Source organism: Podarcis raffonei, chromosome 13 (assembly GCF_027172205.1).
Source record: "Podarcis raffonei isolate rPodRaf1 chromosome 13, rPodRaf1.pri, whole genome shotgun sequence".
Taxonomy (NCBI): Eukaryota; Metazoa; Chordata; class Lepidosauria; order Squamata; family Lacertidae; genus Podarcis; species Podarcis raffonei.
The window spans coordinates 50590960-50616819 of NC_070614.1; the positions used below are offsets into that span (position 1 = coordinate 50590960).

General features: G+C 51.1%; 1 protein-coding gene across 1 annotated transcript; it reads right to left on the bottom strand.

Moving 5' to 3' along the window:
• Positions 1-79: 79 nt before the first annotated feature.
• On the bottom strand, positions 80-25518 carry PER1 (period circadian regulator 1). The gene is made up of 23 exons (XM_053362886.1): positions 25241-25518; positions 20654-21123; positions 20408-20506; positions 19818-19972; positions 19241-19362; positions 18454-18655; positions 18058-18109; positions 16318-16460; positions 15320-15398; positions 14821-14927; positions 14484-14637; positions 13968-14076; positions 13715-13846; positions 13023-13131; positions 12573-12729; positions 11629-11756; positions 10927-11130; positions 8188-8442; positions 7330-8066; positions 5861-6038; positions 4748-4940; positions 4170-4320; positions 80-3840 (listed from the first exon to the last, which is right to left on the bottom strand). The coding sequence occupies exons 1-23, from the start codon at positions 25361-25363 to the stop codon at positions 3577-3579; spliced, it is 4323 nt and encodes a 1440-aa protein (XP_053218861.1). The 5' UTR covers positions 25364-25518; the 3' UTR covers positions 80-3576.
• Between the last annotated feature and the right edge of the window lie 342 nt (positions 25519-25860).

Consider the following 25860-nt stretch of genomic DNA (forward strand, 5'->3'; position numbering starts at 1 on the left):
CCACCCACCCACTCAGTCTACACCACCACTCAGTTATGCAAACATTCCCTTCTCCAAAACATGCCTGGGACACTCTGCGTGAAAAAACAAAAGTGCCTTTATTTGGGTACAGACTCAGATTCACAGATATTGCACCACAAACCAATGGTAGAGATACGCCGTTGTTCTTTGGGGGTCGCAGTAGGGGACAGAGGAGCTGGTACTCTTATGTCCCCGTCCCCACCCGTGTCACAGCTTTGTGCAAAATGCCCTTCCCCTTGATAATGTACAGTTCATAGTGTTCAAAGCCAGAATCTCCCTGGGGTAGAATTCTCCCAGTTCTCCAGAGAGTAGGAAATATTAATAAGGAGGTCCCATTCCAAAAGAGAAAGCTTTAAAAACAATATTCTCTTAGCAGCATGCTCCAATATACCCCTTCCCCACAAAAGGGGGTAAATATTAAAGCTTATGAGTCCCTAGATTTAGGAGGGTTTTCCATTGACCATGTAACAAAGAAACGCACTGAGCAGTTGTGGGGGAAATAGTTAATTCTAAGCAAGTAAAGTTGGAGACTTTGAGGCTCCCGCCTTTTGGCTTGGACAGAGGGAGATTTGCAGAAGGGAAAATCAGATACAAGCAGTGAATAAGTGTTCGTCGTTCAAGTAAATGTCTGCAACCTCGAAAAAGCGATGTGATTAAAATTCGTCCATAATCGGTGCACTTCCAACCAGTTCTGTATTTTGAAGAGCTTTAAAGGGAGAAGTTCACATCTCAAGGGATGAAATGTCCAACGGCCAATGCGGTCGGAGTCACAGGCCCACTTCCAGCCCTTTGCAAGGCACTAACTGGTATCCACCTTGTCTTACCAAGTTATTCACACTGAAGAGATTTTGTGGAAAGCAAAAGGACACATTCTGCTAACCTCTGAAACACCAGAAAATGCTTGTTTTCTACAATAGCCACTTTTGGTTGTGTATGTTGCATTTACAGACATTGGCTTTCTGGAAATGCAATTTTCTCTTGCAGTAAGAAAAGGCTGTCCCTGCCTTCTGCAAAATGGCTCATAGCATTCACCCATCATGAACCACACAAATTGCTGTCAGGTGTCCAAAGATGCTCAGAACCAGGAGGATTTTATGACCAAAGAGATATTGCAAGCGGATTCAGGCAAGCTGTTCTGACTCGGGGTCACACGGGACTCGTAAGGGTTACCCCCCGTCTCTGGGAATCCAGCACACAGGTCACCTCCAGGGATTCACACAGCCCAGAAGCTGCAAAGCCAACGCTTGTTGGGCAAATAGCAGAAAGGGGTGATGTGGTTTGCTCTTCGAAGCCAACAAAGGAGCATTATTGTTGGTCCCTTTGGGGCAAAGATAATCACTTTTCCAGTTCCACCCTGAGTGATCCTAAAACACACAGTAACATTCATTAAGGTCAAGGTGGGAGAGAGAATAATTGTCTTTTTAGAGGATTTCTGAAAGGACTGCTGGTGTGGAATACTTGCTGGTACAATAGCTTAGTTTACAGCACACATCTACTGAGAAATAAACCTCAACGAGCTCAGGAGGATTAAATCCTACATATGTAAATAGAGGATTGCAACTTAAAAGTCACTCTGGCTACCCTAACAAGAATCCAATTACTGTATTTTTCCGTCTATAAGACGCCCCCATGTGTAAGACGCCCGCTATCGGGGGGCTCCGATTTAATAAAATGGGAGATGTATCCATGTATAAGACGGCCCCAAATTTTTGACATTATTCTTTGGGGAAAACCTAGTCTTACACATGGAAAAATACGGTAAGTTTCCTGGACTGGGGCATGGGAGGGGGGTGCGGTTGAAGACAGATTCTCTTTTCATGTAACTAGCAGCAATTAAAATCAAATGACGATTCCCACCTATTTGTGGGATTGTCAAGGAGAGGCACAACCCAACACTCTTGCCGGGGTCCCTGTTAAGGCTGGCTTGGCTTGCTGCCCTCCAGTTAATAAAAAGGGTAGGATGTTTTTGTCACCAGGCACTAAGTTTGGGGGCGAGACCCTTCCTCTCTTTGGAAACCTGAAAACCTTAGCAAGGCTTTGCCATATGCACAACTCATTCAAAGTCATTGGCTGGTTCAAAAAGGCAGACAAGGAAACTGAAAATTGCTTCATATTTTTTTTTGCTTCAGACATGGATGCGAGCAGCATGGAATCGTGGAATCGTGTGCCAAAGGTGGAACTTCTGTTAAGGGCTCTCGCCCTGCCTCTGAAATGCAATATGGCCAGCGTGACACAGGACAGCTGAAGCACATCAGGAACTGAAAGCAAGAAAATAAATGGGAGGGGGCTCGAATGGGAGAATCAAGTGTTGTCCCCGCGCTCCAAAAAAAACACAAAAACCCCAAAACAGGCCCGTTTTCCATCTAGAGGCACAACCCAAAATGGCTTGCTAGTTTACTCCAATTTCCTCACCTGTCCATGGGACAGTCCACAGAAAATCCCCGGACTTTCCCTGTTTTACTCTGGAAACAGGAGCAGGATATATAAATAGTTCAATAAATAGGATGTGGAGAAGGAAGGGGAGGCAGCAGGAGGACTCTCTGCACAGGTAGATCCAGGGTCTCTTTGGAAACACAAGAAAGAAGGGGTGTGCTCTTTATGTAGCTGAAATAACACGTCCCCCTCACTCACTCACAGCCCACTGGGTAGCAAGGCTGCCAAAGATTGGGCGAAAAGAGGGGGTGGGGGTATATATGTAGCGCAACACTCTTTGGCCAATTTATTTCTTCCAGTTGACAAAACTGAGCTTTGCGAATATGGGAGATGTCTTTGGCAAAGAGGCACCAGCAGGAGAGGAGCGTTGGCAGTTCAGTGGCGGCAATGGGAAGGTGGTGCTGACATTTTAGGGCCCTTTCTCTTGCTTCCACCCTGGGCTTTTGCTGAGGGGAGCTCTTGAAGGATATTCAGAAGAAACCTCTCCTTTCTGGCCAGATCCCAACAAGGAGGCAACTGAATGTGGGGCACAGGGTGTGCGTCAACGATAATTCTCCGCAGGCCACCAACCTCTTTCTCTTTCCTTTTCTCGTTTTTTTTTTATTATTATCATTGGTACTGCACGAAGGCCCCTTCAAGAGCACAGCAGCAGATCAGTAAAAAAAGAAACACTTAACAACACCAACAGACAGTTCTGCAAAAATAAATACATAAAAACCCGGTCCCTCCCAGGCCCAACATTGTGGGCTGTCTGTCTGTGTCCAAATCCTTAGTAAGGCAGCAAGGATTGGAGCGGCTGGTCCGGCGGGTAAAGGTCCAGAGGGACGTCCCTGGAAGCAGGCCAGGCCAGGCAGCGTTTCCACACCTGAAGCAGCTGGTGCCTGGGCCCACAGTCCTGCAGCGTCTTCTCCTGTGGGCCACGCAGCCGTCCCACGGTCCCGAAAACACCCACAATGTGAGCTTCCTCTCCCTGTTGCCAGGGAGGTGGGGCTGCAGCGGCAGATCCTACAAGGACCTGTGGCCAGCACCTGCCTCTGAGCCCTGCTGCCCAGCAGCACCCTGCTCAGGGCAAGTAGGAGCGGCTCCCGATTTGGGGGAGAAAGGAGTCTGTGGCTTGCCAGCTTAGCCTGAGTCCTGCACCACTTCCACGACTGGGGATGGCGGCTGCTGCTGCTGCTGTTGCTGCTGCTGCTGTTGTCCTCTCTCCGCCCCAGCCTCCTCTTCGTCCATGGCCATTTCGGGGGGCAACGACGGCAGGCACACCTGTGCCGCGCTGCTGCCCTCCTCCATGGGCTCCAACATGCCGTTCAAGTCCATGTCTTGAATCTCGACGTCGTAGAGAGGGGCCACTTTGGAAGAAGGGTTGCTCCCGCAGTCCATGCAAGCCTGGGGTTCAAAGAGAGGGGAAAGAAAGATGCTGAGCAGCTGGCCCACACTCGATGATCTGGGAGAGCCCCCTCATCTCACACGCAAAGTCAAGGGACTTGTTCTCACTGCCCAGATGTTCCCTTACGGGTTGCCGAGGCTATCAACTGTTATGGACACAATTATGAGGAATCTAGGCTGCTGTAGGAACATATCCACTCAATCTCATCATTAGATGCACACACAAAGTTTGAGAACTCTCCTGCACCCATGCTCGCTAAACGGCACACAGACACCATTCTGGTTTCTGCACTGTTCACTCCAAACACACCGCCCGTCACACTCCTTACCGTGATGTTGATAGCCTTGGGCAAGTTCCCCTTCTGGACCCAGGAGTGAACTTCGGCCAGCTCCTTCTTCTGCTCCTCGGTGAATCGGGGCTGCCGCTTCTGCATCTGTTTCAACTTTTCCCTGTCCTCCTTCAGAACAGTTTCCAGGTCCCTGGCAAAGGGCAAGCGGACAAATGGGTCAGGAAAGAGGCGCAGTGGGCAGCGAGAGGGAGGGAAATGGATCCAAAATCCTCCTGGCTATGAGACCAGAATGAATGGAAGTGGCCCTAGTGACTTTTTTCTTTTTAAAGAGGCAAAGCAAGCTAAAATCTTCCCCTCAAAGCTTTAAGTCTCTGCTCCCACTGCTTCGGGTATTAAACTACCCATGAAAGCAAAAGCCAGCTCTCTATCATTGGCACTTGCAACAACCCTGCCCCACTGAGTACCCTCCTCTGCTGGGGTGAAGGGATTCTGGGTCAAGAGACAAGAAGCAGCACAAGGCCTGGAAGGGATGTGCCCACCAGAGGCAGTGGCAGCCTGGCAACCTCCATGGCGAGATGGGAAAGGGGATCTGCCTGGGAGCAGCTCAGCCTCCTCACCTGGCAGGGAGCTGGTAGGTCATCATGACCTTGTCGTCGGTGTTGGCCATCAGCAGCCAGATGGGGTCCTGCAGGACGTACTTGATGAAGCGCTCGTTGTCCTCCACCTCCGCCCGCTTCTTGCCCCGCAGGTCGTTCTCGGAGGAGTCGATGCTTCCAAAGTACTTGCTGGTGCCGCTGCTCTTGCTGCTTGCTGGGAGAGGAGAGGAGCCGGTCAAGACACAATCAGGAACCCCAAAAGGAGTGTCAGCACATGTGACCAATCGGGCCGCCATGCCACACGGGAGCTCTCAAACCCTCACGTTTGGGACGTGCTAAGAATGTCGCCGTGCAAGGTGGAGGGGGCACCATTTTCTCCTTTGAGGACAAGGGTAGGGACCCAGAGAACCTGCTGCCTTCATGCTCAGCTCAACAGCCCTGCTTCTCCCATCCACCAGCACTGAAGGGCTGGCGCTCAGTGTCTGCTCTACTTGCAAAATGTCCCAAGTTCAACCCCTGCCATCTCCAGGGCTGGGAGAGACTCCCTGCCTGAAACCCTGGACAGCCATTGGTCAGTGGAAGCAGCAGTCAGCTAGACAGACCAATGGTCAGACTTGGTATAAGGCAGGTTCCTGTGCTGAGGACTTCCCAATAGCATATAACTGGCCTGGGTAAACAGGGATGTTCTTTGATTCCTCCTGGAAGTTGGTAGTGAGAGAGGATGAACTACCATAATCAGAGGCAAGCGTGCCTCCAAGTACCAGTCTCTGGGGATCACAAGTGCAAGAAGGCCACTGTGTTCATCCTGCTTGTGGCGTAGCTCAGCGGCAGAGCACGTGCCTGGTGCGCAGGGGATCCTGGGTTAAATGGTATCTCCAGGTAATACGCCACCTGAAACCCTACAAAGCCACCCACCGCTGCCAGGTGTTGTGTAGACCGTTTCCCAAGCCAGCTGTTTAGGACTACAAGCCTCATCATCCCTGACCACTGGTCCTACTAGCTAGGGATTATGGGAGTTGTAGTCCAACAACAGCAGAAGACCCCAATTTGGGAAATCTTGGTGGAGACAATACTGAGCCAGTTCACAGAGAAAGCCTCACTCCATCTCACCCGCACCACAGGAGTAAGACTTACTGGTGCCGCTGGCGGAGGTGCTGCCTCTGTTGGAGCCAGATCCCATGGAGCCGGAGGCCGAGCCACTCCCGGAAGCAGCCGACCCCGTGCCGGAGCGGGAGTCCTCCTGCAGGAGCAGGTCCAGGAGGTCGCTGGAGCTGGAGAGCGCATCGTTGTTGGAGGAGTCGTGCGCTTCTGCCTGCAAGGGGCGGAAGAGGCAGGGGAGCAGGAGGGTTAGGTCAGAGGCCCAAAGCAGGAAGGTTCATGCCTCAACAGCTCTCACACCCTTTCCAACCTCACTGCTCCATTAGCCACCACAGGAGAGAGAGAGAGAGAGCACAGCACAGCCGGATTAAGACTTTTAGAGGCCCTAAGCACTTAAAACATGTTGGTGCCCCCATACATAGGTAAAGGTAAAGGGACCCCTGACCATTAGGTCCAGTCGTGGCCGACTCTGGGGTTGTGGTGCTCATCTTGCTTTACTGGCCGAGGGAGCCGGCGTACAGCTTCCGGGTCATGTGGCCAGCATGACTAAGCCGCTTCTGGCGAACCAGAGCAGCGCACGGAAACGCCGTTTACCTTCCCGCCGGAGCGGTACCTATTTATCTACTTGCACTTTGATGTGCTTTCGAACTACTAGGTTGGCAGGAAGCCCCCATACATATCTAATTCAAAATGTAAGCAATGGGTTAGAAAGAAAGGAGGCTGCCTGATCCAGTCAGCCCATTCATCCATTTAACTCAGTACCGACTACACTGACTGGCAGCAGCTCTCCAGGGCTTCAGGCAGGAAACGTTCCCAGCCTGAGCTGGAGATGCTGCTGCGGGTTGAACCCGGGGCCTTCTGCTCAGAGATTCCCAAGAGGAACCAAGCTGCCCCTCTGATCCCCCAGTTTGTGTGGGAAGCCCCCTGGTGGGTAGGGAAGAAGGGGAAGGAATGAGCCCCCAGCCGTGGGGGAAAGGGCAGGAGAGATCCAGGAATCTGTGGCATCATTCTCTGACCTCAGTTGGAAGGAGAAAGTTCGTTGTTCTTTCTGAACGCATTCCAGGGCTCTCAGATTTCAATGCTTTGGGGGAGAGGAACCTCTGCTCTCCCTCTGACTTTCTCTCAAAAAAACCCCCAACCCCAGCAGTTTCCCCAGTTCTCTCTTGAGTGGAAAGAAAATGAACACCTGGATTTTGTGGTGTGGAGAGCCAATGTGGCGCAGTGTCGGAATAAGACCTGGGAGACCAGGGTTCAAACCCCCACTTGTCCAATAAAGCTCACTGGGTGACCTTGGAGTCAGTGTCACTGCCTCTAAGCCTAGCCTGCCTCACAGGGTAATTGTGAAGATGAAAGGGGGAGGGTTATGTGAGTCACACCTTGAGCTCCTTAGAGGAAAGTTGGGGTGCAAGTGAAATAACAAAAATCAATGTTGGGTCGTTTGCCCTTCCAGAGAGGCTGACAGTGCCCCAGGGGAGAAAGCCAGCCCCCCGTCCCTTGGGACTCACCATGCACGCTTCCTTCTGCGTGCTGAGTTCCTTCGCCAGGCTCTGTCCGGCTGTCACCACGGCCCAGTCGGTGGTGGCCCCTGCTGGCCCTGTTTGGTTTCCACCAGCGGCCTCCTGACGGTCGCAGAGCTTGGGCATCTCCTCCATCTGCAGCAAGTTGAGCTGCAGCGGGGAGCTGCAGCGTGACTCAAAGAGAGGCGACTCGGCCCGCTCGGGCTGACTCAGCGAGTGCGGGGTGGAGGAGCGTGACGGGGCCTGCGTGCCCGCCTCGGGGACGACGACGGGCATGCTCCCTGGCTGAGGGGCGAAGGGGAACACAGGGGGTGCGGCGAAGTAGGGCTGTGGGGGCATGGGGCCGTGCATCTGGGGGAAGACGTAGTTGGGCAGCACGAGCGCCATCATGGGGGTGACTAGCGGGGTGGGAAACTGGGGGGCAGCCAGGGTGCTCTGGGAGGGCTCAGTGACCGGGGGCGCGGCCGGCCGCGGGGGGAAGACGGGGATGGGGTAGGTGGGCATGACAGCTGGGTACGGCATGGCGGAAAGGCTGGCCTGGGAGTTGCCAGAGGGGGGCCAGGAGGAGGAGCTGGGGGCGCAGGGCAGCTGGGGAGGGGAGACGGAGCTCTGCGGGGAGCTGGTGCTCTCTGCCAGCCTGTTCTGCTTGACGCGCTTGGCTTTCGACTTCCGGCTCCGACCGCGGCAGCCTGGGCCTCGGGACGCCTGGCGGGGACCTTTGTGCCCTGCGGAACAAGGAAAAGGCAGGGTGAGAATGAGGGACCCCCCTTTCTCTTTCTTCTTTCCCCCTTTCTACCGCTTCCTCCTCCACCTCCTCCTCCTCCCAGTCCTGCCCACCAGGCTTACCTCGCTGCTCGTTGGCATGGGGTCCCGCCTGGCGCAGCTCCTGCCAGCTCAGCCCCGAGTGCGAGTTGAAGACGTGCAGCTGGCTGAGGTCCTTAAAGTGAGTGAGAAAGGCCTGTTCCTCCTTCTGGGTGTGGATGGAGAGGACTTCCTTGGTCAGCCCCACTTTGCGGTACTGCGCCTCCCGGTCAGGGGTGACGCTGGGCGCGGGGGCAGGGGGGGTCGCGCTGGGCGCTGCCTCCTCCATCATCACGATATCTGCAAGGGAAGAGAGAACAAAAAAGGGGGGGAAGAGAACCAGGTTAGCCCATCACAACTGCCTTCTCCCCATGTGAGGTTTTTCTTTTCCCCAGCATATTTATGTGTTCTCATTATTTATATCTCCTGTTTCTTTAGACCAACCCCTCCAAACACACACACTAACAGGCACAAGTCATCTTTTTCTACCATCATCCCAGGCCATGCTGGGAATAAGTTCCTCTGCCTTTCCATTTTAATCTGCAACAAAAAGCTCGGGTCCTAATTTTACCCTGCACAGCCCCAGCTGAGCTAAGCTCTCATACGAATTTGCCACATATTAAGGAAATAAATTGTGGGAAAAGGTTAGAATCTTCTTTGATGTAAGAGGGCTACAAATCCAGCTGCCAGCCACTCTCTGTGGCTTCTAAACAGGTTAAGCGGGGGGAGAAAAGCTGCAACTTTTGCGTTGTTTTTTTGGGAGGTAGGGTGACTAACTTCTATAGAGAATTTGACAAGTTGGAGAAAAATGCATCAAGGGAGGAGAAAGGATGGTTAAGACACTGTCCCTACTTAAACCTTCCTTGGTTTAAACACCATAAAGGTTTGCCAGCTGAACACCAGCTGGAGCAGGCAACATCTACCTAGATATCTATCCACACAGAAGCACATGTTGAATCATGCACAGAATTATTACTATAATATACACACACATACACACACACACACAGTCTGAACATTTATGCCTGCAGGAGAGTCCTGTATAACGTGGAAGCTTGGATGCACTGAACACAAGATGGCCTCATAAACAGGGTTCTGCCTGACAGCCCTGCATTTACTATTCCAAGAGTCTTGTGCGGTTTCCAGGAATGAATTGCCGCCTTGCTATTTAGGAGGTGAAAGCATTTGCCTCTGAAATGCTCATCCAGGGACAGTTTCTAGAGATCCCATGAAAGGATCCCTGCAAGACATGCTCCTCCTGGGGATTATGTCAGAAAGCCCAGATGTTGATTGAATTAGTAGAATCCTGAGTTGGAAGGGGCCACGAGGTTCTGGAGCACCCTTCTCGCAATGCAGGAATCTTTTTGTCCAATGTGGGGCTCGAACCCACGACCATGAGATCAAGATCTCATGCTCCACCGACTGAGCTGTCCCAGCTAGTGAAAAGGAATCAACTGGCCTCAGAAGGAGGGGTGCACCGTCATGGATAATGTGCCCCCCCCTTCCACAGGGGAGCGAAACCTGAGGTCTCATGGAGTGGCCCCTTCCTGCCTGACCCTAAAGCCTCACGTGTCGTGCAAGGTAAAAAAGCAGACTGGACTACTACAATGATGTGAGGGAACTGGTGGGTCAGATGTGAGCAAAAAGCGTGGAGGGATATGTGCAATGACAACGCCAAGCACAAGGCCTATCCACATGCTGCAAATTTTGCAGGAAAGCTGGCAAGGAAAGTGCCTGAACCCTACTAGAAAGAGACATGTTTGGAGGGTGGGGAGGGAATGCTCTCCCTTCCTGAGGCTAGCTTAGATGAAACTTGCAAAGGCCTTGCCTGCCTCTCTCTTCAGCTGCCCCCCATGCGCAAAGAACAAGCCATCTGGCCCAAGACTGACAGGAGAGACAGCAGCAGGGTGTGAGGTGCCTGACAAGACGGGCGCCAAACAGAAGTGAAAAGAGCCTGGGATTTCTCCAGAGGTTGTCTTGCCAAATGGTGGCTGCTTGCAACAGCAGAAATCCTAATGTAGGAGTGTTAAGAGGCTGCCTTCTACTGAGTCAGACCACTGGGTCCAGCTAGCTTTGTACTGTCCACACTGACTGGAAGTGCTCTTTCCCAACTCTACTTGGATAAGCCACTGGAGATTGAGCCTGAGGGCTTGGGCTTCCAAGCCAGATGGCCCTTTGGGGTCACCCAGATAAAGCCTTTCTGCTGCTCTCCTGGTAATGTTGCAGGCTCCTGCGCAAGCAAAAATGAAGGCTGGCTGCCAAAAAAGAAGGAAGAGCAGCCCACTAAAGCAGAGGAAGGCAAGAACCAGCACCAGCACCATCCAGTTTGCGGCCAGCAAAATTCAGCAGAAGAAGGCACTCGTTGCTTGATTTTGCAATCCAGCTGCTGACTCTGTAGCTCTAAATGGAAGGTTAGCCTTCCTGTTTCGAATCTGCACCAGGCCAGCTAATCAAGCCCTCTCATCGTTGCTGCCGACTGCCCAGAAGCTCCCTGCCCAGCCAGAAGCTCCCAGGCAGGGGGAGAAGAGGAGGAAGAAGCGGGGGCATGGTCCTGCTTTTTTTTAACCCATGGGGTCTAGGCTGGCCTTCTTTTACACAGCTGCATTTGCAAAATGGCTGCCAGAGCGACCCCAATGCACCATGTGAAGACAACCCTCCTTCGAAGCAAGCCCCGCGGAAGCAGAGTCAAGCTGTAAGCAAAGGAACAGCACACCTCCAGTTCCAGCCCCCCGCCCCCCCGCCCCGCCGCCCCCCCAAGAAAAACACAGTGTCCACCTCCCATACCCGACTCGGGGGGCTTCTTGTCTCCCACGTGGACGATGGTACTGCTGAAGCTACACTGACTGGTCACAGAGACCACGCTCTCGGCTTTGCTAGGCAAGGCCAGCGGAGTGAGTGGGCCTCCCACCACAGCAGCTGCTGCCGTCCCAGGCTCCTCTAGGCTCTTGGGCTGGCTCTCCAGGGTCGGCAGTATTTCCTCCGGCGCATCTGTTCAAAGAGACAACGGTGGGTTAGCATGGCGGTGGGGCGGCAGCATGGAGTAAGGGGGCAGGGAGGGAGGGAGGGAGGGGGCCGGGGGGGTCCAAGACTGCCGACCGGCACGACCACAAGAGGACGTCAAGATGCCGAAGGGCTCATCAGCCCGGCTGGGGTCTCGCCACGAACGGAGAGAGGGGGAAAAAGAGATCACGAGGGATCTGGAACGCCAAGGCCAACATCCAACAAGGGGGGTGGGAAGTTCCAAGCTTCCTGGAGGACAGACCTGCAGACCCTGCAATTGCTACACACACGACACACACACACACCCCTCCGCCCCCTGTACCTCACACAGCATCCATGATTCCATACAAACATGAACTTGGTACAGGAGGAGGGGCATCAACCTGTACACTTGGCAAGCAGGGTGGAAACGGATACCTCAGGAAAACAGGGGAAGGGGGGATGATTAATACCTAAGTAGAGGAAAGGAAAGGAGGGGAGATTCACCTTTGCTTAGAGAGGCCAGCTCCTCGCCTGCCTTCTGCTTGTCGTCATCGGAATTCGAGGACGTGGTGTAAGAGGAAGAGCCGCATTTTCGCTTCACGCGGCTTGGAATGTTGCAACTCTCCAGGTATCTGTTGAGGGAGAAGAGAAAGGCAGAAAACTAAGATTAACAGAGATGAAAAACCTATTATCATTATTGTAATTATTACTAGGGGGGTAGGAAGAGAAAACTCAGGAAAGGACTCCATGCCTAACTCCACACCACTAGGAGTGGCGAACTGAAAACACGGTGCTTTGTTGGTCTCAAACTACAGGAGGAGACACAAAGTAAGGAAGCTTTAGAGCTTCAGAGAACACTTAAACAGAGAGCACTTAAAAATTGAATCTGTGATGAGTTCTATGAAATCCTGAAGGTTGCATGTTTCTACATGAGCACCAATGAGGGGAGAAATCCATAACATCATTTCACCTACTCTGCATCTCAAGCCAATGCAGTGCAATCTTCCTAGTCATGTCTATTCAGAAGTAAGACCTGCTAAATTCAATGGGGCTTACTCTCAGGTAAGTGGAGTTGAGGCTGCAGTCTAAGAAGCAGTGTTGCCCTTTCTTAAATAACCAAAGAGCAAAATATTCCTCCCAGGAAACACATTCCCGTTCTGGTGCTGAACCGATTCTGAAGGGCTCAGCTATTTCCATTTCATTTGCCTTTTAGGATTTTTTAAGCAGGTTATCCTGCTCTTCAGCCACTAAGGTGCCCAAAGCACCCTACAGATCCCTGTTTTCAGGCTCACAATCTAAAAAATAAAAATGCACACACACAAAAGGAAAATAAACAGAGAGGGAGGAGGAAATAAGCGAACTCATGTAAAAGTCCTTAGTTCTGGGAGCATTCGCTGCCTTGTACATTGCTCTTTCGTGGTTGTGGCTCCCCAGCAGACCTCGCTCACCTTATGATGCCATCCAGGCAGTTGATCTGCTGGTATGAATAGTTGGAAGGCTCCTTCCGGACTGATTCCTCAGAGGTGGCTGCCTTTGCTGGCCTCCTCTCCAAGTCCCTCAGGGTCTCCAGAGGCTGCCTGTTGCAGCTGACTGGCGCTTTCAGAGCTAGAAAGGGGAGGGGGAGAGACACACAGAAGGTCACAACCCACAGAAGGAGAGTAAACTTTGTTCCCAGGCCACACCAGAACATGCTTGTCCCAGCTCTGAGAGGCCCTGCCAGTGGAAACCATCCCTCCCTCAATTCACCCCCCCCCCCCTAGAAATGGGCCAAGACAGAGGGAAGAAACCTCGAAAGTCCTTTGGCCAAATCCACAACAATGAGGCCAAGTGAGGTCAGCAGGCCTCAAGGTGGGAACGATGAGCAGGAAGAAGGGGCAGGGGCCAGTCAACCATCTCACCTGGCCGGGAATGCTTGGCAGGCTGGGGCTTGACTCGGGATTCAATGAAGACCTGCTGGCCCTGGTTCTTCACCATATGCACATCCTTGCAGATCTCCTGGAAGGTCATCTGGGATCAAGAGGGAAGCAGAGTCAGCCCCAAGCTCTCCTCTCCAAGGGAGAAGCCTCTACGGAACCCTTTCTAGAGCAGCTTTCCCCAACCTGATGCCCTCCAACTGTTTTGGATGCTAACTCTCATCAGCCCCAGCTGAAGTCCAAAGTACCTGGAGGGCACCAGGCTGGGGAAGACTGTCCTAGGGCAGTGTTTCTCAGCAGCCAGAGGTGCATGCCCAAACCGCAACCTCACCCAGTAAAAAGCCAAAGATTTCAGTCCATTTGAAAGAGAGCCCGGTTTGAAGGGATGTGTGGGATCTCTATGTTAGCTAAAAGGCAGCGTGGGTTTTTAAAGGCTGAGAAACACTGGCCTAAAGAGTAGATTTCTCTCTCTGCGAGACTTTCAAACTCTCTGAGGGGGTGTGTAAAAATCTGCCACCAGGTAAGCCATTATGAAGATGCCCATTTTACAGGTGGGAGCTTTGCCAGGTGGATGTGGAAATGGAAGCAAAGACCCAACACCCACTGCATGAATCTTAAGACACCCCTATCAGTGGACACTCCCCCCCAAAAAAACCAACATGCATTTCTAAACTCACCGGCCGAACAGCTTGTGCCTCCTCATTGGGGATGCCGTTGCTGTCGCTGGAGGAGGCGATGCTCAGGAACTGCTCGTGGGAAGCGTTGCTGCCCATGCTGCAGAGGCCCAGGGAGCCATTGCTGTGGACGGGCTGCAGAGCGGAGGAAAGAGAGGAGGGTTGGAATATGAGAGGAAGAGGAGGCGGAGCTCGGAAGGAAGGAGGGAAGGAAGGAAGGAGAGGGCAACTACAGTAAGAAGAGGGAGCTCTTTACCTGCAGCAGGAGTCGGTGGATCTGCTCTGAGAGCTCCTGGATGTCCAGCTCCACAGGCTTCACCTTCTGAGCTTTGGGGGCTGTGAAGACGTCCTCATTGAGGGGGCCCCTGGAGAGAGCATGGGAGGCGAGGACAGAGTTAGCGGGATGTGTGCTTCCCTCAAGAGGCGGGAGCTTCCAGCTCTCAGCCATCCCTCCTCCCCAGAATCCGCCTCTTTTCCTGTCTTATCCTCTGATTACGAGCCATCGCCTCTTCCAGAGCCATCACTCTGCTTCCCACTCCTCCCCACTGGAGGTTCTCCTGCGGTGCCTTCTGCCTTCGCCCCCTTTCCCCTGTGGTCCTGTCGCCAGTGGAGTCTCCCCCATTTTGGTCAACTGCACCCCACCCATCTCATAAGTGGCTACTCCTCTCATTTCTCCTGGAATGCTATTTTTATTTTATGGACACAAACAGAGAAATAAGCAAACAGACCCTGCCCAGCCCACCCGTACAGGCTGAGAGCTCTGGCTACTTACGTCCGCACTTTATGCCTGCCCATGATGAAAGAGACTTTGCGGCTCCAGGGGTTGACGAAGCTGGACCAGCTGGTGTCGATGGTGACATACTCCCCATTGCGGGTGCAGAAGCGGATGGGTGAGTGGTCAAAGGGCTGGCCGCCGTACTGGAGAACTGGGAAGGAAGGAGGGGAGGATGAGAGGCGGCAGAGCAACCACAGCCCCCTATAGGCTAGCAAGACAACACACACACAGGCTTTTAATTGGATCTGAAAGCTTCAATTGGCTTGAAACTTCCAATCAGGTTTTTTTTAAGAAAAATCTCCCCCTGCCGTTCTCTCCTTCTTTTGGTACTCACTCTTCTTGTGTATCGCCAGCATAAGAGGCCGGTCCTCTGGGTGCAGGTAGAAGAGGACAGGGGACCCAATGAGGTCCTGGGGGAGGTAGCCTAGAAGAGGGGCAGCTCTGAAAAGAAAGAAAGCAAGGAGGGGTCACGAGGGGTCAGTGGGAAAAGGCTGAACATTGCAGAGGTTATAGGCATCGTCCAACTCTGAAGAACTGGTACAGTTCTTGTAACCCCAGAGAAAAATAAAACCAAAGGTGCAGAGTGCATGGCTAAGCTGACGAGATGGACAGCCAAGTCAAATCCTCGTCCTCCTGGCCTGTGAAGGCCCCACCCAGCCAGATGATGGAAGTTTCGGGTCCCTGATCAGCACTGCAGGCACATACTCACAGAGGACAAGTCTCACTCACAGGAGGGAAAGCCTGGCACCTCTTTCCAGGGACTCGTCTTCCTCCCCACACACCCCTCCACAGAATACCATCCCATCTCCATTTTTTAAATCCCAGTTCCTTACCGCTCATCAACATCCTGAAATAAGCAGCTGGGGGTATGTCTAGTAGTGAAGATTCTCTTATCAGGAGGGATTCTGGGAGCTTGAAGAGAAAAGCATAGGATAATTCAGATGAGCTGTTTGGAAGATGACGGGCATTCCCTGTCCTATGGGTACGCAAAACCTGCCTCTTTTAAATTCCAAAATGAATTTCTCCACTTTGCGTTTCCACACTCCATGGAAAGTGTGCTGCGTATCTCGGGAATCCTGGCTTTTCTAAACAATTTAAGTGGCTTCAGGGGGGAAACTGACATGCAACCTTCTAGGTCACGGGCAGGCTAACGACAGCTTGGCATTTTGCACGCACAACACAATTACTTTTCTCCTGCTGTCCTGGTCTTGATGATAACAAGAGCACATGCACTGTTTAAGAGGAGGAAACTGGACCTGCACGCCCATGCAATCCTAGGAAGAGGCTTGTTTGGCTTTCTCTATGTTTCACATAGAACAGAGCAGCCAGGCCTTTCGCACGGCTACATGCCCTATTTTACTCTCCAGCCCACTTCTTCACACAGCTGGGGAAGATCTGGATTTAAGCACACAGTTCTCCTGCCCAAACTGGGGGGGAGCAGGATTTAAGGCTTGCATGCAAACAAAACTTGTGTGCCATTGTATGCACCTCTCTTCAAACAGGTTTTCAAAGGGGTTAAACTAAATTTTGCTCAGGATGCTGAGAGTTTAAGCAGCAGGTGAGAGATGCTCATTCCCAGCCTGGAGGAAAAGCACAAGGAAGGCCCATGTGACTAGACGCTAAGAGGGTCCCTGCTTCCCAAGCACCTTCAGCCCAACCTCTGCTGCCATCGTGTGGCCAGACACGGTAGCGCACGGTGCAATTTAATTTGTGGGATGGATTCCTAACACCAGCAAAATGGGGCAAAATGAAATGGGGCACAGAGACATGGCATGGGCGCTGCAGAGGCTGCCTGCAGGCCCTGCTCTCTCCCGCCTGGACACCCCCTTACCTTCGTAGCCCGAGTGGATGCGCTCGGCGATGAGCAGGCAGCAGGGCTGTCCCTCGGCGCTGTCCGAATCCTGCACTTTGGTCAAGTAAGGCGTGAGCCGGAAGGGGTAGTAGCGCAGCCCGCGACCACTCTCGTAGCCTCCGCTGAGAAACAAATGCCTGCAATAAGACCAGAGGCCAGAGGAGACCAGGACGACCAGGAGGGAGCAGAACAGCAGCAGCCGTGATGGGGCCTGAGGTGGGGAACCTTGCAGGTGCCACCATGTCCCTCCTGCCCACCTGTCACCCATGTCACACCTGGGGGAGGGGGGTCCCCCCTTCTCTCACCAGCTGACTAGAGGAGGGATTTTTTCTCTGTGGGGCATCTTCTTTCTGCACTTTATTTTCTAAATCGATTTTTTTTCCCCTGGAAAAGTTTAAGCATCCAGTAAAATCCATAGCCCCGTAGCCACCTTGCAGTGGCAATGGCAAAGCCATTTCACAGGTGGGAAAACATAGGCAGGGAAAAGAACTTGCCCAAGGCTGCCCTGCAAAGCCCATATGCAGCTGAAAACTGACCAGCACTGTTTAAATTCCTAGGTTGCCCCTTGACCAAAGTGATGCTCCAGATGGCTTAGCAAATAATAAAGTAGTACTATCAAGAGGAAAATGTTTAAAAAGATATAGAAAACTGGCTGTTGGGGCCACCCTATAATCCTGCTTGGCACTCAGAATGCACTGAACCCAGCACAATGCACAGCTAGCCATCCAGACATTTTAAAAGCTGTTGCTATCAAAACATATTGGCATATGCATACAAATAAATACAGTGACACAGGCTTTCCACTTCTGCTTTCCTGCCGCCCAACGCACTCCTTGCTTGTGGCTCACTGGTTTGGGTCTAACTCTGAAAGTGTGTGCTGGAACCGGAGTGGGTAGATGCAAAATTCTCCCCCTCCCCCACCAATACAAAGCAAACTGCATCTTTCTCCCTTTGAAAGGGGGGATATAGGCCAACCCACGAGCACATTAAATGAGTTGAAACCTGCCAAGGAACACAGTCATTCTTCGGGCTAAGCAAAGAGACACGGACGACATGTGAGGCCAACCACATGTGATTCACACACGTCAAACTGTAGGGAGAACACCAATTGGGGTGGAGGGTAAAAACACAGACACACATAGAGGATGAAATGGGAGCCCTGAGCCTTGCTCCACATGGCTGAAAAAAGCACTGTTCTCTTGGCTCTCCTATTTGGTGAGATTTTAAAAAGCCACCCTTTCTGTCCCCTCACCCCTCAAGAAAGCCTGGGGATGAAAATGATTGGGGGGGCAGTGTTCTCTCTCCATCTTTGAAAAATTCAAATGCTGTGATCTTCAAAACACAAGAGGCACAGGTCCTGGTTCTTTTGGGCACACCTGAAGGTTGGTTTGTTGCCACATCAGATTTGTGCCACTAGTACAAGCAACCTCTGCCAATTTAAATACACCTCAGGACCCAGATTGCCTACACTTTCAAGGGGGACTATAAGAAGGCAGCACTGCTCAAACTAGCAACTGTTTGCCCTGCAGGAAAAGACAGCAAGGACTTTGGTCTACAAGGATCAGGCAGGATCATTTCAGGATGGAGTCTCCTAAACAGCCCATACAGATGCCAGGGACCCTCATTTAGGAACCGCTTTCTGGAATCGGTCTCCACCATTCCTTCCACTTAGCCCAGCTCCCTTAACCTCCCTCAAAATCTGATGAAGACAAAACTCACCTGATACGACAAAAGACCGATTTCTCTTTGGTGTAATCCATGGCAGCTGCAGCTGCAAAGAGGGAAGGAGGGAGAAAGGGGCAGATGAAGGATTAGCTAAGAACTGCAGCAAGCTGGAATCTGGCCCTTTGCTCAGCTCCTTACATGAGCCAAGTTCTTAGCCGCTTCAGAAACCGGCAAGCTTCTTTTTAAAACCTGAGGCGAGATGCAAGAGGATTTCTCAGCCACCGCAAAGGGCGTAAAGGTACCATTTGGGGGGTGGGAGGAACTATAAAAAACGAACACCCCTACCACTTCGGATCAGCCCAATTATTTAAAGCTGCCTGTGCCAATCAGGGGCCCTCTGGGTGTTCTGGACTACAAATCCCATCAGCCCTAGCCAGCCAGAACACTTACTGGCAGAGGTGCAGGCGCTCCAGGAGGGCAAGTGGTATGGCGCTGTGGACCCATAGAAGATGCTGACATCTTGAGGCGCCAGGAACTCTGCAAACTTGGCCCCCTTGAAGACATCCTTCTTGCAGCGCAGGATGAAGGCTGCCTGATCTGAGATGTAGACGATCTTCCCCGTGGTGAAAGAGACGGCCACCGAGAATGTGTCCTTTGAGAGCAAAAGCAGCAGGGTTAAGGTTGGGGAATGGCAGCTGTTTTATGGGTGTGGTCTCCCCACTCAAGGAGGAGGTGAAGGCATTGTTGGTATCCATCAAAGCCACAATAGCTGGGGAGAAGGGAGAGCTTGTTCTCAAGGTGGATTCTAGTCTTGACAGCTGTTTTCAAAAGGGTTAGGCCAATAGGGAGTGGGCCAGGCCTACAAGAGGCTGCCAGCCATGGAAGCTCAAAGGCTGCTGATCTGGAATTACCAAATGCCGCGAACACAGAACAGGGAAAGGCGACTGCCTTTGCACCCTGCTCAAGAGGTGCCTGGAAGCTTTAGGCTGGCCTCTGCTAAGGAAGACAGGGTGCTGGGTTCAGCTTGGTCCTTAAATACGCATGGAGATATCAAAGCTGGTAGCACCCAGCTGGATTGCAGTGTCCATGCTGAAAGCACTGGGGAAGAAGGCGTGCACACTGGAAAGCCAGTCAAGAGCACTTCTTTAACGAGAGGCAAGATTTCTCTGGCGGCCGCGGCGAAATGAACAGTGAGAAGGAAAGGCCTGGGGTGTGACGAACAAGGCAGAATACTCACGGGGTTCTTGAGAGTGTATTCTGAGGTGATGCTTTCCAGCTCCTCAATAGTGTAGGTGGACATGTCCAGATTGCAGGGCTGGTTGTCATCAATGGTCCACTGCTGGTAGTAATCCTGGCTGGCTGGAAAGGGGGAAGGAAGAGGAGGAGCATGTTAACAAGAGATCTACAGAGCTCTGAAAGGCAAAAGGCCCTCGCTTTACGTGTGACCAGCTGGGCGCTTTTATTCTACAGGATCGCACCTGGACCCACACTTTTGTGGGAGAGAAAACCAGGCGCATCACCCTTACACAAAAGCCCACAGGCACAAAACACTGTGCAAACCACATGGAAATTACTGCGCTCGTCATGCCAAGAGGGACACATAAAAGAAGTGCCTGCCCACAGCCCTTTGTGCCTCAGTAACCCTAAACCCCTGGCAGGGGTTTCTGGCTCAAATAGGGGGAATAACTTGAGGGGCTGGGTGGGAATGGGACCTTTATGAGGCAGCTGGCAAATAAGTCTGTACTGCTGTGGTTTACAGCAAAGTCAGCAATGCATACAGACACACACACACAGACAAAGGTCACGGAACATACCTTGCACCTGTTTCACACAGGACAGTGCATACTGCAGGGTGGCCAGAGTCCCTGACTTCCCCTTGCTGCGCTTCTCGGAGGGCAGCCGGATCTTCATCTCCTTCAGGGCCTTCATGAGCTCCTTCTGAGTCTTCACACGGGCAGACTGTTCACTGCTGCAGCGGCACAAGGAAAGAGGGGTTAAGTCAGCTGCAAAAAGCAGTCAGAGGCTCCTTTGGGGAGGGAGTTGCACTGAATGGCTGAACTGACTGCGCATCTTTTTCCAAGTGCCCAATGGAAATGGAACCAACTCAAAATAACTTGGCCAGTTGTTGTATTTTTAAAGGAGGTAAAATATATCGATTCTGACTAAAAGCCACATACAAAATGGTTCCCGTCCCTTTTCCCCAATTGATTTTATGGCTCTTGGGTGACAGAATTCCCCCTCTTCATTATGTGTTATCCCAGAAAAGAGCTCTCAGAAACGGCCATGAGTTTTCAGAAAAAGTGGGGTTTTCTTCAATCACCTCCTCACCCATTCAGCTTTTTACTGGACTTTTGTTCCCCACGTGCCAACCCAAGTATGTTCCTCCTGCCCAGTCCTTGCTTACCTGCAGCCGCTGGTCGATGGGTTGTCTTGCTCAGAGCTTGCGCTGAGAAGGCTGTAGGCCACAGAGCTGCTGGGAGGAGACGGGCTTTGGGAGTTGGAGCTGCAGAGAGATGCAGAGCACAGATGAGTTTAGCTTGCTTGGGAAGCAAACAAAAACATTCAAAAGTTTGCATCAGAATGGACTAGCCCAAGTCGGTCCCACAAGAGACCACTTTACCACACCTTTGCCACCCGATCGCTCCCTTACCTCTTGTTGCTTTCAGTGGTTTCCAGGAGGGCTGAGTCTTTGCCGTTGCCACTGCTGTGGGAGCTGCTGTGGGAGTCACCATGCGACTCATTGCCACTGGAGCCATTGCTGTTGACATCCATGTCATCGCTGGTCTGGCCCTGGGCTTCGCCCCCACGCTGGGCTCGGGCTCTGCGTGGGGCTCCAGCCCCACCACCTCCGCTGCCACCGCCACTACTACCACCACCCTCAAAAGGGCTCTGTCCCGGCTCACAGCCAGCACTCATTACTGATTCTGGGACATGGACGCCTCCTTGGGAAACAGGGGGCAGCGGTGAGAAAAAGGTTGGGACTTCCACAGCTGCTAAGGCAACAACAAAGCTTTTGTTTTTCTTCAAAAGAAAGGAGAAGCACTGGTCAAAGAGGATTCCTCTATGGCCTGTGTCTTGCTGGATGGATCTGATCAGAGTTGAGAGAGTCTTAGGGGACACCTATTGGAGGCAGGGGAGAGAGACAAAATAAAGTGTTATAAAAACTGATTCAACAAGAAATTTGGATTCAGAGCTATGTCAAATATAAAGCAACCCTCTAAGGCCTATGGCAGGGAAAGTGAGTGGGATCACTTCTCTATACTGAACCAAATATACTAGACTGCCCTTGGAAAAGCTACACACGGATTGCCTCCTCCACCACGTAGATCCCCCAGGCAGCGGGATCTCTTTGCCATGATACTGAGTAAGTGTCAAATGGCAGCTGTTTGAGCCTGAAACCAAAACACAGTATTAGGTAATAGGGCTTACAACGGATTATCTGGTCCAGTATCAGAAGCCCTCCTCTGCTTTTATATAAACTAGGCAACTCAGCCCTTTGGGTGCTTGGATACGTGACCATCTGGTGGCTGGATGAGCACCATGGTCCTTCTTGGAGCGGGGGAGGAAGGTCCTCTAGAGCACTACAGACCCCTTATTCAGGTTAGTGCTCCTGGGTATTCAAGAAATGGCAAGGAGTTCCTGAAAGCGCTCTCATTCACCCCTCCTAGTTCTGACCCCCCTCTCTTCAATCTGGAAATCCCAAGCCTTGTTTGTTCTGCACAGCCCCAAACCATTGCTGTGGTCTCATCAATCACAAAGGTCACGATATCCAAGCGTGGGGGGTGGGGTGGCTTTCTAGGCCTCCAGGGAAACTAAGGCTTATGTGACCTTGTGCCAACATTGCTGCCTTCTGGAAATAAAGTTTAGAGGAGAAAGGAAAGAAGAAAATACAGTCAAGATGAAAGCCCAGGCCGAGGGGGAAGCTAAGCCAAGGCCCAGAACATCCTTCCTTCCCTACAGAATCAGGAGTGGCAAGCCTCTACCAAGCACAATATGCCAGGGATTAGTTTTCAGGCATTTGAAATACAATAATTCATACAGCAGGCTTTGAAGGGCTACTGGAAGTAGTACTCTTGGGCAGGGAAGAAGCTGGGTCTGGTTCTAAGTGGAGATACAAGTTCTAAATCCTTCCTCATTCATGAAGCTCACTGAGTGGCCTCAGAGAAAGCATCACTAGATGTAAAGCTCTTTGGGGCAGGGACTGCTTCGCTTTTACATATTTGTTGGTTTTGCTTCTGTTCCCTGTAAGACATGAATATACATCAATGGTGCTACATCACCACCAACAACAGTGGTAGTAGATAATGAATGTGTACAAGGGTTCATCTGCCTTAACCAATTTTGGTTACAGTGGCATTTTGTTTAAGCTTAGTAGCAAAGGAGAAAGGATGCTTTAACTGTTTTGTAAAATTATTCCAGAATTAAATGTTTCCCCTTTATCTGGGAATGGAAACTATAAACAGAGTCTGGAAACTGTTTCCTCTGTTTGACTCCCACCTTCACCGGTCCTTGCCTCCAAAAAGGGGAGCAACATGGTGGGGACGGGGACTGAGAAGAATTATGAACACTGACACGCAACAACTAGATAATTTTTAAAAAAGATATTACAGAGAATGATCACACAGTGGCTCAGACTGCCTCAGTTCTATGGGGTTATCTAACCTTTAATCATATTATCAGCACAATTTAGCCCCCTCTGACCATGCTACATTCCAGGACAGAGCACCTGGACACACCTGGAAACATTCAAAAGGGGTTGGCATAGCAACAGCTGTAGCTTCCTTCGCCCAGCAGCAAAGTAAGATTTTTAGTCAACTAAGCAGCGGCAGATATTTCATTGCACCTAAGCTCTTTTGTGCGTATTTAAGTCAGAGGTCTATTTCTTTTTTAGATTGTCCTCCGCTCTCCCCGCCCCCCAACCCCAAGGGCTTCTATCACTCAGGAAGGTCCATTTACCAGGCTGGCTAATGTCCTTTAGCCAAACTATATTTAGCTCTTCTAATTCTGGATGCTTGCTATCTTTAGTCTTAATTACAAACGGGAGATTCACACCCCGCTCTCCCTAAAGTCGGCAAAACCAAGCAAAAGCTCCTGTTTTAAAGACCAGCTCTAATCAGCATTTTCCCACCATCTCTGCTAACAGAGGTTTTAGTCAGCGATCCTAGATTGAGAAAGCATTTTTTTAAAGAAGGAAAACATACTAAATAAAGAAGGAGAAGGTGATCTTTTTTTCTATTATTATTATTCATCTGCTATAACCTGAGACCCTAGCAACAAAGACTGCCACATTCCACAGGGTCACCACAGGAACACAGGACCCAGAGCTCAGGGTCCTGGCAGATGAATAAAGCAAATGTTGGAGGATTACAAATGCAGTTACCCCAGAGCCGCTTCCGCTTTGCACATTTTTAAAAAAAATCATGTTTTTTGCAAATGTTCCCCACCATGGCTTAATTTTAAGCAGCAGCGCTCAAGGTCACAGCTTTACATCCCACAAATTTCAGAACAACAAAACTCCCATAGTTCCAATGAAGGCGTGACTAGGGATGATGATTCAGAATCACAAAGTTTGGCAACTCAAGGAACATCCAGAAGAGGCTATGATTACACAGGTCCGCCTTCCCCCAACCTGGTGCCCTCCAGGTCTTTTGGACTCCATTCCCAGCCAGTAGGGAGGTGCTAATGGGAGCTGTTGCCCAAAACACCTGGAGAAGGCCAATACAGGTTTAAGTGCCAATTTTTGAGCGTTACAGAGCTCTTTGCTCCTGTGTTTGATTAAGAGTTCTGTGAAACATGTAATCTTAACACAGTGAAACCAAACACATTTCCCTAGAATACGGCCCCATAGGATGACAATAGATGCACACGGCCCTTTTCAATTTACGAAACTGAGTTGGAAGTGGCTGGATTACTGTTGTTACTTCAAGGCAAGTAGCATGATTAGCCTGGTGAACTGCAACATGAAATGTCCTGTGCCAAGTTAACTACATATGGCACAAGCTTCCATGGGCAAAAGCCTGCTCTGGAAGTTCATACCACATGGCAAGACAATCCTCCTACCCAAAGTAGGGTTGTTTTTTTTCACCCTTTGGTTGTAACTTCCACATGTGTGTGGCGGAGTCATCCCACTTGTTTTCCTCCTTTTCTCCTCGCCACAATTTCCCAAGAAAAATTCAGAAATGCAACAGAAATGTTGCATTGCCAGTTTTACAGACAACCTGGTTAGCTTCTGCATCTTTCAACAGGTGGCGGACATGCAGAAATCAGCAGGGAAAGCTTGTTATAATAGCAATCACTGCCTGATCATGAATGCAGAACAAACTGTTCTTAAAAAGGTATAAGGAGGAGGGGCTTGCAAAATAATCAGCAACTAGGCAACCAGGAAAGCGCTGCCCAAAAAATGCACAGGACTGGAGAGATTGGGGGGAAGAAACCTTTAGTTCGTTTTCTATCACATGTGTCCTAAGAGTAACAAGGAAGCCTTTACATAGCCATTTTCCTGATTGCTTGTGGCAATACTCAGGTGGCCAGGAAATCAAGTTTTGTAAAACTGGAAGGGTTTTTACTTTAGGCCTCCAAAGTGATAGCAAATAAATAAAATAATGTGATTTTTTTATTTTGCAAAGGAGGGGGAGAAAGTGTATCCAAGCCTGTGGCCATTGTGGGATCAGCTCTGGTGCCATGCCAATAAAAGATTTGCAGAGTGTGGTCCATGCCAAAACAATGCTGCAAATGCCTGCGGTTTGCTGTTATATCCAATTTGCCAAACGAAATAAAAATAGACTGCTGCAAGCAGTGGTAAGGTTGACTGAGCAATTTTAAAAAGGGGTTTATGGTTCGAATCGCGAAGTTTCAAAAACAAGAGCGCTTGCATATCAAAACAAGCTACGCTGACGTCAGAGGCAAGGAAAGTGGCAGTGGACAAGCAACACACCCTTGGAGACTGCCTATCCCACAAAGCCACTCCTAAGCTAAGCAGTCATCAGGACTTTGCAGAAACTCCTGCAAGGGGTTTCAAGACTGTGATAGCAGTGAAACCCATAAGCAAGCACCAATGCAGAGACAGTCCCATTTGAGATATCATGGTCCCCACACACACCCTTTCCCCCTTGTATTAAGTGACCCAAATACCCATTTTCTCCTCCCAACTTCCCACAAACCCTCTCTCTCTCTCTCTTTTCCTCCCTGCTCCCCCAACCATGCAAAAAAAGGAAGAAATCAGAAATTGCTGGCTTACAGGTTGGCCCCTTGCTTTCAAGTGGGGGTTTCCATCAGCTGGAAAAACAGCAGACAGACACCCCCCCCCAAGAGGCATGCAGAAAAGCCGCTCCTTCCAATACCCCCACCCTACCCTCCTCATCTGCAGTCTAGAAATCTGCCCAAGCTCACACCCTTTGCTGTGGCACACAGAGAACAGGAGAGAGGCGATTGCAGAGCCACCAGCCGCCTAGAAAGACTGTCCTACTGCAGCCTCCCACAAAGTTGCCCAGAAATTCCCTGTCTTGCAGAGAGAAAGAGAAAGGAAGACACTCCCCCTTCCGCCTCAAGCACATGCCAAAGCGTGTGCAGCCCGTGTTCCTCTTCCCTTCCCCGCCCCCACTGCCAGCCACATTACGAAGCCTCTTTCGGAAGAAAACACAGAGAGAACATTCCGTTCCCGAAGAGCCCCACGTGATGCAGCCGTGGGAGCAGCCGCTGCCGTCATCACACTGGAGCTGCCAGGGCAGTGCCTAGACTTTGCCAAGCAGTGCAGGGAAAGAGTAGAAGGAAACCCCTTTGAGAAGGCGGTTTAAAGTGGGGGGGAGGAGAATGCCCGGTATCGCTAATAGTAATAACAATAACAACTCATTATTTATA

What these genes read in the sequence shown, in the direction of transcription:
- PER1 (XM_053362886.1), bottom strand. Translation starts at nt 25,363, where the DNA reads ATGAGGAGGGTAGGGTGGGGGTATTGGAAGGAGCGGCTTTTCTGCATG. An exon ending in TCGGTCTTTTGTCGTATCAG is followed by an intron (nt 16,461 to 18,057) that starts GTGAGTTTTGTC and finishes TTTGTTTCTCAG; the next exon opens with CGGAGGCTACGAGAGTGGTC. An exon ending in TCCACCGACTCCTGCTGCAG is followed by an intron (nt 13,847 to 13,967) that starts GTAAAGAGCTCC and finishes TCCGCTCTGCAG; the next exon opens with CCCGTCCACAGCAATGGCTC.